This window comes from Cyprinus carpio, chromosome B20 (genome assembly GCF_018340385.1).
Source record: "Cyprinus carpio isolate SPL01 chromosome B20, ASM1834038v1, whole genome shotgun sequence".
In the NCBI taxonomy this organism is placed as follows: Eukaryota; Metazoa; Chordata; class Actinopteri; order Cypriniformes; family Cyprinidae; genus Cyprinus; species Cyprinus carpio.
Window position 1 is genome coordinate 28675530 of NC_056616.1, and position 14487 is coordinate 28690016.

The 14487-nt window shown below is 36.5% G+C and overlaps 1 protein-coding gene across 1 annotated transcript; it reads right to left on the reverse strand.

Annotated features, from left to right (window-relative positions):
- Positions 1–276: 276 nt before the first annotated feature.
- Positions 277–3540, reverse strand: LOC109044938 (5'-deoxynucleotidase HDDC2). Its single transcript, XM_042746719.1, has 6 exons — positions 3400–3540; positions 3204–3325; positions 2300–2402; positions 2148–2216; positions 1919–2057; positions 277–751 (listed from the first exon to the last, which is right to left on the reverse strand). The coding sequence occupies exons 1-6, from the start codon at positions 3442–3444 to the stop codon at positions 615–617; spliced, it is 615 nt and encodes a 204-aa protein (XP_042602653.1). The 5' UTR covers positions 3445–3540; the 3' UTR covers positions 277–614.
- Between the last annotated feature and the right edge of the window lie 10947 nt (positions 3541–14487).

Below are 14487 nucleotides of genomic sequence, written 5' to 3' on the forward strand. Positions count from 1 at the left end.
GTAAAAGGGTAAAGCGTAGTAAAGTGCTTTGCAAAAATGTTCACAAGATAGATGCTGCTCAGTTTTGACCTTTGAGTTGTTTTTAACATAATTTTTGTAGCTTCTGCTTAACACTTTCCACTTGGAAAACTAGCGCTGTTGTAACACAATTTCGCAGAACTGAATGCGTATACAGTACAAACATATTTTAAAGGTTGTTATAATTATTGCAGAATGAGTTGTGTTTACATTTCCATTCAGTTCTCATAGCGTTCAACAAAGTAAAATCAGTTTCAATTGATATAAAATACTATTTTTATTGAACCATCAGTTACTGGAAAGTAGTAAATGCTGATCAAAATAAAAATAGAAAGAAAAACAACATTTAAAAAGCAGTCACATTTCAATTTGGTTTAAAAAAAAAAGAGACTGAACTTTTATCGAAATTGCAACCGTGGAAACAAATTGTGTCCTGCATAGCATTCAAACAAACAGGACACAAACGTCAAACAACTGCAAACCATGCTTCAGTGCAATTAAATACGATTAGAATAAAGCACAGCTATTCTGGACAATATAAACACTCTTGTGTACAGATGTGTGGAGGTAGCTTCATAGCCTGACAGGAACTGAGATCATGGTGTCGCTAGGGTGTGAGGGTTTGTATCAGTGGTCTTCTCTGTATTATTATCTTCCTTGGCAGCGATGTGTCGAGCTCTCTCCTCATTCAAACTCTTCACCAGACCCAACACCTCCGGATGATGGAACCTCCCTGTGATCAGAGGAGAAAATACATCTGTGACATAACAGGCAAAATATAAAGCTATTTAACCGAATCATTGTTTGTAAGTTTTGAAAATTGCATTTTCAAATACATGCAAATAATTAAAGGAATAGTTCACCCCAAAATTAAATGATTAAAACCGGGTGTTTGTAAAAAACAAATCCACCATTAAGGTGTTTTAGCTTGAAACTAGTGCTGTTCAACGATTAATCGCAATTAATCGCATTCGAAATAAAAGTTTTTGTTTACATAATATATGTATGTGTGCTGTGTATATTTATTATGTATATATTAATACACATACACACAGTATATATTATGAAAAAATTACATGTATTTACATGTCTATATTTATATAATTTATATTATAAATACATATATTTAATTTATAAAAAAAATTTCTGAAATATATACATGCATATGTGTGTATTTATATATACATAATAAATATACACAGCACACATACATATATTATGTAAACAAAAGCTTTTCTTTTGGATGCGATAAATCGTTTGACAGCACTACTTTAAACCATTACTTATGGCCAAAATCTATAGTAATGCTTCCCCAGTGAAAATGTCCATCCCCTGTTGTCCTCTTACTTTAAAATCCACTGATAGGTTTTGTTTAGAACTGGACTTATTGCTTGTAAACAGTCCTTGATCAGTGTGCATATTTCTCTCCTAATTGAGACAAGATGACTTTTTCACTAAAGAATGCAATATACAGTTGACTGGAGATGTGTGGATTACTTGTGAATTATTGTGATGTGTTTATCATCTTTTTGGACTCTCATTCTGACGGCACCCATTCACTGCAGAGGATATATAGTTGAACAATTGATACAAGGCTGTTCTGATTAAGAAATAAACTGATCTACATCATGGATGGCCTCAGGGTGAGTACATTTTCAGCAAATGTATTTTTGGGTGAACTGTTCCTTTAAGTAGGTGTAAAGTGTAATGAGACAGACTTAATACATTTGCATTTCTTTATGGGAGTGAACGGCCACTGTTGAGCACGTTTGATACATTTTACTTTGTCCATGGTAACAGTGATTTTTCTGATTGGTGGATCTCTTCTTAGAATTACTTATATATTTAGATCCTGAGCTGGTAGAAGTTAGTATATGTGTATGATTGAGAAAGATCAAACCTTCAGTGGAGGTGAAGAACTCCTGCAGTCGTCCAGGTTTCCCCTCTAACTCCTCATACTCATGAGCTTGTATTATCATCTCCAGCTGGTCCAACTCCTTCACCAGTTTGGCTTCTGGACTGGACTGAGTCTCATACTCCTTTGAAAGATGTAGTCCAGTCATTCCGAACCAAAAAAAAAGAAGAGAAACACAAAACTTGGTCCAGTTGTTTAGTTTTGTTCAACTCACCTCCCACAAGCTGTAAATCTCTTTCTGTAAGCCATCATCTAACAGGCCTGTGATGTGCACCATTGCTTCCTAAAGAGAAAAATTCTCAATGTTTACTGTGTACACAAACACAAAATATTTCAAATGTAAAAATGATCTTAAAACCATCATACCTTTTCCCTTCTGTGCTTCTCTGCTTTGCTTACATTGTCTGCTGGTGCAATATCTCCCACAATACACTCAGCCAAGTCATGAACTAAAGCCAGCTTCATGCATCTGTGGAGACATTTTAGAATAACTGTCTGTTTTATTTTAAATAAATGTTTTTTATCAAACCTCTAATACTGTAAAAATATTTATACATTTTGTACCATTTATATTGTTGTAGAAAGCTAATTACAAGTGTTTTTAATCATTAACCTAAAAGGGTCTGGAAAAAAGACTAGTGTATATGAATGAATCTGAACTGAACAAGAATGAATGAATGAACGTACCTGAACCGAACGAACTGCACAAATATGAATTAATCCTAATGAATCGAACAAGTGTGAATGAATCTTAATGAACCGCACAAATGTGAACGAAACTACATGAACTTCAGAAATGTGAATGATTCTAATGAACCGAATAAGTGTGAATGAGTCGAAATGAACTGCACAAGTGTGAACAGATGAACAGCACAAATGTGAATCAATCTGAGTGAACTGCACAATGCAAAAATTAATTGACACTTCTCTAAGCCCCGCCTTAAAATTGCTACTGACCAATCCTACCTTAGCAACTGTTGTCTGACAAACTTTTACTCGCTTACATTGATGATCTCTGTGTTTGGATACATAGGCAGCTTTATTGAAACTGACGAGAAATACGTTACAAATAGGTTACGAGAAATACGTTTTCTTCCCAAAAGTTACGTAACGTTAAATGTTGAGAGGCTCCTTCTGTGGATTAAACCGTCACCCATCCGTCAATTTCAAATAAACACGAAGACCATCAGTAAGAACATCTACGTTCGCTCCAAGGTAAACAGTCGACATATATGCAAAACTCCTGTATTTTAAGACCCCTCATACAAACCTTTCTTTATTGACAGTGATGTCTTGTATGGTCAAGGCCATCATAGACATTCTGTACATATGATCAGACACACTTTCAGGCTGTTTGATATTTCTGTACACCCATCCTGTTCGTGGTACGCGCTGTAACACAAGCAAGCGTTAATATAACGTAGGTTAACGCGCAAAACATTGGTATTATTACGAATTTCACTCACTTTTAGCTGTCCGACTAGTTTCATGAATTGTAACATGTTGTCCATTCCGTTACATCAACCAATAGGAGGCCGACGTCAGCAACCCGGATGTAAACCACAGCGTCAAGTTGCCGGTTGTTATAATGACATGTAGCCACCGCTAGATGGTGAAAGAATACAAGCGACTCGATGGCGTCTCGCTACACAGGTCCAGCAAAATCTCTAAGTACAGTACTTCAAAAATAAATAAGTAAATAATTTTAGTAAATAATAATTAAAGATAATATAATTACAAATTATAATCAAATAATAAAAAATAATAAAATAATTAAAGTAAGATAACATTTCTACATTTAGATAGAACGCAGTTCCACAAGACATTTTTCCATTATTATTATTTGTTGGATTTTTTTGATAACTTACTGGTAAAATAAAGTAATTAATTTTTATTATAAATTAAATTAACACTTGTGCTTGCAAAAAGTACAAAAGCGTGTTTTTATTTATTATTATTTTATAATAATAATCTTTTTTACCAATTTTTGTCTTCTCACTACTCCAGTCAAGTGTCTGTGGGATACATCAATGTTACGTAACTGACAAAAACACAGTATTTGCTTTCTTTTATCATTGATTAAAATCATGTGCTGCTCAAATTTTAATCATTTAACCATCTTGTGACTGTTCATTCTCAGAATCATTCTTCCCTTAGTTGTTTTGGCCTTGACATTCACTTTGTCTACAGTGTTTCCTTAAATTAAGTGAGTGGGATTGAGAAATGCCCACTCCACCATGTGCACATTCCTCAGAGAATACAAAACAAAGCTGATTCAAGGTTAATTCCGGAAATGTAAAACTTAAATGACGACCTTTGTATTTCCATATAAAATATGATATAGATTTAACCACAATAATTGTAAGTTTCATTATACATTGATAAAATGCAAATGAGGGTCTTCAGACAGTGTTGTATGTGATGTGGCTGACTCATTATTTACAGGATACGAGTCTCTTCCTCATGCACATCTTTTTTTGGGCGTGTGATGGAGTGATTCGTGTGATTTTCTGTGATGGTCATCTTCCCCTACCTAAGTCACTGCTTTTTCTCATGACACCATTTCCTGGAGGTATGGTCTATTTGTAGAGGGTGTAGACAATACATCCTGCTCGTGGTTGTTCTGGTTATCACTTCTTGAACATCAACCAGGAAGGATGTACTGTGGATATTTTGCACATTGTGGGATACCTACTAATGATATATGCTTTTAAATGGTTTGATTAGCTCATGCAGTTGAAAACATAAGATGCATTTAGTAAAAGTGTGTCTGCTTAACATACAGTTTCAACGTTCAAAGATATGTACTTTGTATGTATTTTAAAAATTAAAAATGTCTTTAATGTCACTTTTGATTAATGTAATGCATTCTTGATGAATAAAAGTATTAATTTCTTTTTAAAAAAAAATCTTACTGGCCCCAAACATTTTAAAGCAGTACTATAAATTTCAGCATAATTATAAAATCTTTTATTAAATATATAATTTCAGGATTTCTTTGTTGTGATTCCTTCTAAAAAGTTCGATGCAATTTGCATCATTGCAAATGCAGTCTATTAATTTTAGATATTACCATCATTTGGAACTGTGATTGTGTTTTAGATCACTTTGAAAATAAATTCAAGATAGGACATGTTTCTAAATGCAGCTTCATGGATGTAATTTGAACCGCTTCATCCCTTAGAGGCAAGAAACTCCAGTGTTGTTTACAACTTCACCTGACATAGAGATCTTCATTTCAACTTGTGAATGGTTCTAATTGACCCCTGGGCCAGTAGGGAATGCTTCTTTTCACGCATAGATGTGACGAGTGTCAGAAAAAGAACTACACCGACGTTGCTTCCGTTGTCAAAACAATGATAGCTGCACTCCTCTCTTTATTTATAGGAAACACAATGTTCCTTCCTCTCTTCTTCTGGCAGCAGAAAATAGACCCACAGCTGACTGCAGAGAGACACTGGGCTGCTGACCGCTCATCTCCCTAATTGTCTCTTCCTCTATATTTAACTGTTCGGTTGTATTACATTTCAAGCGTTCTGCCGACCTTTGATCTCAGTTGACCAGAGAAGGTCTAATATTAGAAACAGAAGCTAAAAATGCTCTGGGAACTCTTTTGGGGGATTTTGAAGCTCTCTGGAAGTTGTGTGAACTGCCTCGGATGTGGATAGTGGGACACAATGACAGTTTCTCGTGAGAATGCGGTGCTGTCCTGTCAGTGGAGCTGGGGGATGTTTACAGAGGGCACGTGGGGTCTTCAGAGCATCACTCACAGGGGTGTGTTGGGGACGACGGCAGGTCTGTATGGAGGTAAATCAGTAGCTAAACTTGAGAGGTTGGACATCTGAATGTGAGAACTTGTCATATTAACATTCGTATTTGTAAGTTGAAATTTACACTCACAGCTCTGATGTGAAAAGCTGAATCTTTCAATTTGCACACACAGACAATGATCAAACACCCGTGTTTTGAATTGGAAGTTGTAGATTAATAGTCACAAATGTGTAAAATGACATATACAAATGTTTACGACATATTTACTTTTGCACTTTACTTCAGTTTCGCTGCACAACGTCAAGTCGGCACTTACAACCTCTCAGATCTGGCAGTACGAGTTCAAATCCTAGCGCTCTGACTTTTGCTACTCTTTTTGCAGGTATTCCTGTTGCAAAACTCACTTGTGCACTTGTATATGCAGATGTGAGAGTGCAGAGCCAGGGGCGGGGCTTTGGTGCGAATGATGACATTTTTATTGGTTGATGCCTGACCAATGAACAACGCCAGCCACCGCGACATGCCAAGAAAGAAATGTGTTTTATTTTCATGCATATGTATCAGTTATTTGTAAAACACTGCAAACTATTTTCACTGAATATCCTTAGCTTTTTCAGGATTTTAAGACACTGCATTCATTTTGTCATTCAGGTGTTATCTGGTCGACAAATAATGCAACATCTTTCATATGTATATCCCACTGCATATCGCTGTACCAGAATTGCAACATAACTCTGTTGTTTTTTATTGTTTTTATGATTTGTAAAAATAATTTAAACTTCTTCATTGGATTAAATTCCTAATTTGCTTGTCAGTAATGAACATTTTTAAATGCAACATAAAAAAAAACTTATAAAAATCGAGTGTTTGATAATGTCTAAATGTGCATTAAAAAGCAAAACCTAAAAAAAAAAAGCAGTTATGACCAGCAATACCGTTCTGAGCAACTAGAGTAGAGCTAAATACATCTATTTATTAAACATCAATAAGGCCATCTAGTGGTTAAACAATGGCATTACATATGAATATTATCTTTCTGGACACCAAATGCCTCTAATTTGCCTCTTTGCACTGGAATTTAAAAAGATTTTCTCTATTTTAACCCTAAATACTACACTTATTGTAATATAAATAATACCCATATTAGAAATTGTTATATTTTAAATGGTCATTCATGGATCATAATTATTGGCGCATATTATTTAGTATCATAATCTCTTCAAATTAACTAAACAGGACTGAGCTAAGTAAGAGCTATGTAGTACAGTTATTTTATTGGTTAAAAGTTCCACTTAAGGTGTTTGATCACATTTGACTGCTAAGGAGCATGCGAATATAATACTGTTTCATCTCCAGAATAAAATGCTATTGTAAAGCATAGACAGCCATGCACAATCAATGTACATTATGTGTTCATAATTACTAAAAATCGCAAATATAGTGAAACCGCTGTCTGTCCTGATTAATCCCATTCAAATAGATTGACAGCGCGAAATGTTTAGTACTATTGATAGCTCCACATGACCGCGTGGCGGTGAGATCAAAGTATGTCACAACTGTTTCTCAGCTGCTCTGGTGCAGCGATATTACTCTACAATATGCAGTGGGATATACATATGAAAGATGTTGCATTATTTGTCTACTAGATAATACCTGAATGACAAAATGAATGCAGTGTCTTAAAATCATGTAAAAGCTAAGGATATACAAATAGGCCTAACTGATACATATGCATAAAATAAAACACAAATTTCTTTCTTGGCAAGTCGCGATGGCTGGCGTTGTTCATTGGTCAGGCATCGACCAATAAAATGTCTTCATTCTCACCAAAGCCCCGCCCCTGGCTCTGCGCTCTCACATCTGCATATACAAGTGCACAAGTGAGTTTTGCAACAGGAATACTGCAAAAAGAGTAGCAAAAGTCAGAGCGCTAGGATTTGAACTCGTACTGCCAGATCTGAGAGGTTGTAAGTGCCGACTTGACGCTGTGCAGCGAAACTGAAGTAAAGTGCAAAAGTAAATATGTCGTAAACATTTGTGTATGTCATTTTACACATTTGTGACTATTAATCTACAACTTCCAATTCAAAACACGGGTGTTTGATCATTGTATGTGTGTGCAAATTGAAAGATTCAGCTTTTCACATCAGAGCTGTGAGTGTAAATTTCAACTTACAAATACAAATGTTAATATGACAAGTTCTCACATTCAGATGTCCAACCTCTCGAGGTTTAGCTACTGATTTACCTCCATAGGTCTGCTCCCGGACACCCGCTGATACTTTAACAGGCTGTCCTTGCTCAGTGCTGTGTTGTCTGTGTTTGTGATTAGATTCTGACCCGCTCTGTTTACAATGTAAAGAACATCCACAACTGAACACATACTGTCAAGTGAGAGTGACTTGCCAGACATTTGAGATTCAGAAATGTGTAAGAATTGGCCACTAAACTACATGCACAAGAATATTTTTATTTTAATCAGAATTTGCCCATATACTGATTATGTGTGTGTCGTGTAAAAAGCTTGTTTAAAGGAATCATTCTTCCCAACATTAAAATTTGCTGAAAAAATACTCACCGTCAGGCCATTAAGATTTAGATGAGATGTTTCTTCATTAGAACGGATTTGAAGAAATTTAGCATTATATCACTTTCTCACCAATGAATCCTCTGCAGTGAATGGGTGCCGTCAGAATGAGAGTTCAAACAGCTGATAAAAGCATTACAGTAATCCACACGACTCTAGTCCATCAGTTAACATATTGTGAAGCAAAAAAAAAACAAGTTTGTAATAAGCAAATCCATCATTATACATTTTTAACTTAAAATGCTTTTGACTAAAATATGATTACTTATACATAATATTGGTAAATTTCTCTTAATATGTTGATATGAAGAACCAACTTCATTTTCATCTTGGATGGCCTGAGGGTTAAGTTTTTTTTTGTTTATTTTTGTGTGAACTATTCCTTTTAGCCAATATTCTGACAAAAATCCAAGACATGTTGACGTACAGTATCCCTGTATTAACTGATTTTCTTTGTCATGTAAACACCTTATTTGGAAACGTGACTGCAATGGGATATTAATTTACATTTCTAATGAAAGTAATTCTTTATGCAGGTACAGGTAGGTATAAAAAGTAACATTCATTTTTTGAGCAATTTCTTATTTAAAAGAACATTAAAATCAAGATAAATATATTTATCAATGACATGTCATGATTAGATTAAATTACTTAGTGTAATTATGCCAAAATATTTTAAATATGCAGATTACCACATACAGTACCAAAAGTTGGGGGTCAGTATTTCAGTTTATTATATATATACATTTTTAAAAAAAAAAAAACCCCTTTTCTCCACATAAAAATATAACAAAAGATATAAAAAACACTTACAACATTACAAAAAAAAAAAAACATCTATTGCAAATAAATGCTGTTCTGAACACAACTGTTTACAGCTGTGATTAAAAAAAAAAAAATCTAATATGCACCAAATCAGCATATTAGCATGTTTTCTGAGGAATCATGTGACACTGAAGAATGGAGTAATGATGCTGAAAATTCAGCTTTGCATCACAGGAATAAATTACATTTTAAAATATATTTAGATTTTAAAATGGAAAACAGTTATTTTAAATTATAAGAATACTTCAGAATATTACTGTTTTACTGTTATTTTTGAATAAATAAATGTAGCCTTGGTGGGCATTATAGACTTATGCTCTTAGGAAAATCTTACACACCCCAAATTTTTGATCGTTATATATCCCAAAATAAGTACAAGCTTTACGTTGATTCATTTAGCAAACACATATGTGACTTACAAAGTATACATTTATAAAAATAAAACATGCATCCTTCTTTTGCTAGATTGCCATGGCGATGGGTAATGGATCTGGAATCCCCCCGGCTGCTATGCTGGGTGTCAGGGGGCCATTTCACCACAGTCACGCATTGTGTGAGCGGACAGTGCTGGGGCGATGGTGGCTAACAAACAGCACTGGCAGTGATGGCTTGTGGGTGCTTTGTGCGGTGGGGCAGGCAGACAGAGAAGGGCCTTGTCCCGTAGGGCCGTGTGAATGAGGAGAGGTTAGAGCGGGGGCAGGTGTAACACGAGCCCCGGCAACGCCACTGTTCAAAAGAACACTACCTTGAAGTGAGCAACCTCAGCCCGGCCATAAACTGAGTTCAGCGGTGGGGAGGGAAGGGGGTCGGCCACGCTGTTCCCTCTCAGGGAGCACACTGGGGGCTCGCAGGCCTTTCTTCCTCAGAGGGAAGAGCCTGAAGAAAGGGACATTGTCATTCATGGCTCCTGAGCTTTGATTTAGAGCCTGTGAGAGGCTGCAGCGGTGACGCACAGTGAGAGGTCTGTGCCTCCGCTCTGCTCACTTCTTGTTAAAGTAGAGGTGAAGCTTTTGGCGGCCATGGAATCGATTATTGACGCGCTTTAAACGCAGCAGCGCTACGTCCTCTTTGACTACAAACATGTTGAAATGCCATCATTGTAGCTCTGAAATTTAACCCCAGTGATGACATCTAAAAGAGCATAAATTACATGAGGTGATATTTAGCTAAAGTACAGTAAACTGGTCAATAATGTATAAATATTTAAAAAATAGTTTTAATTAATTGTCCTGTGGCTCCTAATAGTATTACCATATGAGAACTTATTTCCTTATCTATCTCCCTGTCTTCCTGTCTGTCTGTCTGTCTGTCTGTCTGTCTGTCTGTCACCTGCTGTCCCTTTTTGATTTAAGTCTAACAGGTTTTCGTTTTGTTGAACTTTACCCTTAATACTGTGTAGATTTTAAAGTACTGCAGATAATCACAGATGTGCTGAAACTCAGTATCACCGCACACTTTTACTGAATTTATACAAAATTCTATAACCAAGAAGCAATAGCAACTTAAACTTGAGTTAATTAGTGTAATTAGTGATTGATGTGGAAATGAAAAGTGTCCCAGTGTTGTTAGTACAACACTATAATTATCAACAGTCTTGGAACATCTAATCAGGGGACATGAGCATGTAGAACTGTCATAATTTTCAAAGAACACAAATGAGACCACAAATAATCTCATATCAGCTCCTGTTACCAGATTACTTACTGCAGGCTTAAAGATGTCCCTTCAGTTTCTCATTTCATCTTTTGTAACACTTCTGATAAATTACGTTTTGAAATGTTGCCCTGTAATCAAGGGAGTAGAGCTCATTCAGTGGAGGCTCTCAAATGTAACTGTACCTTGGCCACCAAAGCTGACCCACTTCTCCCGCGTGAGAGATAAAGGGCTGGGGGAGAGAAGCACAGTGCCGCCAGGAGCCCTGTCCTCCTCACCATCGCTCCCACGGCTCACCAAGATCGTCCCGTTCCCAGAGCAACACCAGCACCACGCCGCCCCGCCATGCCCCACACTCTCTCACACAGAGTGCCACTGTCTGCCCAGCGACTGCCCCCTTCCATTGCATAACGCAACATCTATGTAGTCTCTTTTTTTCTCTTTCTGTCCCTCTTTTCTCTCGGGCATGGCATCGGTTATGTATTTTCATAGAAGGAGTCTGGTTAGGAAATGTTTGAAGAGAAAAAGGAAGAGGGTGGGGGTTCATTCTGGCCGGCGGTTTGGCTGTCACCAGAGCATGCACAAGGAGAAAAGCCTGGGAAAGAGTGTGGCGGAGTGGTTGAAGTCTCAGGTCATGATGATTTAGCCAAAGAGCATGTGATGGGTAGGACCTATTGAACAGCAGCCCACGGCCATACCTTTGAATCAGTCTTCTGAAGTGCTGGCCTGCTGTCACGTTTTACTTTTTACCAACGATGGTAAAAAGAAGCACGGATCAGAGTCCAAACCCCCCGTGCTGGCCGCCTCAAAGGGTATTCAGGAGGGTTTTAGGGGTCTGAGGGCCAACTTTTATCCTTAAGCTGGTCGAGCGTTTCGAGCATTTTACCATGGACAGAAATGTGCAGGACTTTTAAAAAGGACCAAAAAGCACAGAAGTAATATTAGCATTTAGGGATCACTGATCAGGAATTATGGCAGCAGGAGTCACAACATGTCCGTGATAAGAGGGATTACTGATCACAAGTCATGTGCTTGTTTTTCAAACTGTAAAAACAGATGACCTAAGTTCATATCCGTCGATGAGACCAGAAAGAAGCTTACATTTTGAAGGAAAGATCTCAAAGTTTCATTACGGCCTCATGTTTACATGTAGTAGCTGGAACTTGTAGTCCAAAAATGAAAAGAATGAAAAATGTGTGTGCGTGTGTGTATTTATTTATTCCTTAAATTCCGGTGTGTATATATATATATATATATATATATATATATATATATATATATATATATATATATATATACTGTATATATACTGTAAACACACACACAAAGAAATAGTTCTCTAAAAAATTAAAACATTAAAATGGACGTGGACAGATGACCAGTCCATCACAAGGCAAATCTTTATTTATTTATAGAAAGGTATTTTATTCTAAATTTGAATAGATGTGCCCAAAGTGATGAATAATGCAAGTGACTACAGCAAAACAGCAAAATACACTTTTAAAATAAAAAAAAAAATTAAAGGTAATTTTTTCAGAATTTTTGCATTTTTCTTTTGTTATTCTTTTATTTCATTTTTAAACCAACTTTAATTGCCAAAAGGCCTTTTTTGTTTTGTTTTGGGTTTTATTTTTTTAATATTTTATTTATTCTTTTTCTTTTTTTTTTTTTTTTTTTTTTTTTTTTTTTTGAAGCATGTAAAAAATCCTTTACATAACTTCCAGAGTTGTAGAGTTCAGGAAGTTCATTTTGTAACTTCAGACCTATTCTAAAAAGCACTGAGTCTTTTCCATACACATGCATTTTAGAGAATGTTTGTACTACATCCTGTTCGTATTGCATTCATTGGACCACCGCCAGAGAAGGTTAAAGCGATGGGAAACACCCCCAATCTATCTCTCCTTACTGATGTAGCTGAGAACCTCTGTCTGTCACGATGCAAGCGACTGGGCGAGAAGGAAGGACAGATTATATTTAGCCCCATGAACTCGAGGCAAAGAAAAAAAACAGGGCAGTCACTTGATAAATAAGGGCCGAGAGCCTGAGAACGATGGTAGTAGGGCCTACCAAGCAAAACAATTGTGGAGTGGACACGGAGAGGCCTGTGAAAACAAACAGAGCTGATGAGAACGTCGCTGCCTGTGAGCGGCTCATTAGCGACCAGATGCAGCCTTTCCCCTGCGGCTCTGAGCGCCGCTTCCTCCCTGCGCTGCACACCGGCAACCCCGCAGCACTGCTTGCTCGCCCTCGCCGTTTCCGACAGCTCTCCATTTTTCATGAAAGGGCAATGCTTTTTTCCCCCAGCCAGACTTCTCCACCCTGATATGACAGCACTAAATCACTGGTTTAAGTAATAAGATTTGCATTTTTCACTAGGATGTTTAATAAGGATGTTTCTCTGACTTTGGCCACTCTCCCTTATTGGTTTTCCTCATGTTTAGACCTTCATTTATTATGTTAGCTTAAAGCTTTTTTGGTTTTCTTGAAAGCTTTTTCCCATGTTGTAATGTTTGTAGATTTGATTGCAGTTCATTGGTTTGACCTGAAGTTCTGTCTAATCTCTCAAACTTCAAACCTTTTATGAATACAAAATGTATTTAGCTGTCTTAGCTAGGGAATATTTTAAATTTACACTACCGTTCAAAAGTTTGAGGTCAGTAATTTTCAAAGTAATTAGTATTTTAATTTAGCAAGGGTCCATTATGTTGAAAAAAAAAGTGACAGTAATTATATACTAATGTTCTTTCGAGTTTCCTATTCATAAAATAATATTTTGAAAAAAATGTGGTTTGAAAAAAATCTTTCCACAAACATGCAGCACAACTGCTTTTAAGATTGATAATAAAAAGAAATGTTTCTTGAGCACCAAATCAGAATATTAAAATGATTTCTGAAGGATCATTTGACACCAAAGACCGTAGACCACCATCACTTTCTTTTTTCAATGGAATACACACACACACAAAAGGTATTCTGAGGAATGCTTTAACTGTTGTTGTCCATACAATAAAGTCAGTGGTGTCCAAAACAACATTGGACACCAATGACTTTCATTATATAAACAAAAAAAAAAAAAATCTAAATATATTCTGTTGTGTTCCAACGAACAAAGAAAGTCATACAGTTTTGAAAAAAAATAAGTGTGAGTAGACAATGACAGAATTTTCATTTTTTTGGTGTACTATCCCTTTAATTGCCCACTGCTACATCTTTAGATTGATATTTGATCTGACAGCAGAAAAAAAAACAGAAATAACACATAGAAAGACATATAGCTCATGAAATAGTCTCTTGTTCTTTACTCTAACCACCTCCCCTGTTTTTCTGGACTTAAACTATGCCATCCATCCACAGTTCATCCCGAGGGACTTAATTTTCCACTTTAACGACCTGCAGTGAGTTACTGTTAATCAAATGTTAATTAGTGGAGGGCATTATGAGCAAACAACATGAAAACAAATTAAAATCGCAGTCTAAGCCATCAATCTTATAAACCAAGCACACAGACCCAAAAGATGTTTCACAAAGTGGTATTTTTATATTGGCACATTGCTTTAACCAGACACGCCTGTCACTTTAACTTCCCCTGGATTTCCCAAGAGCTTGTTGAACCAAAGGACGTGGAAGAGGAGTGTGTTGCATGTGTACACATCGGGCCAATGTGGGAACGGTACTAAAGTGGCAGTGGTTCCAGATCTTGATAGAGACGTGTAAGGGT

Coding starts and splice junctions, on each gene's coding strand:
- LOC109044938 (XM_042746719.1), bottom strand. CDS start 3,444: ATGGACAACATGTTACAATTCATGAAACTAGTCGGACAGCTAAAA. Junction 2,058..2,147: donor AGATTTACAGCTTGTGGGAG/GTGAGTTGAACA, acceptor CATCTTTCAAAG/GAGTATGAGACTCAGTCCAG. Junction 752..1,918: donor GTTCTTCACCTCCACTGAAG/GTTTGATCTTTC, acceptor CTCTGATCACAG/GGAGGTTCCATCATCCGGAG.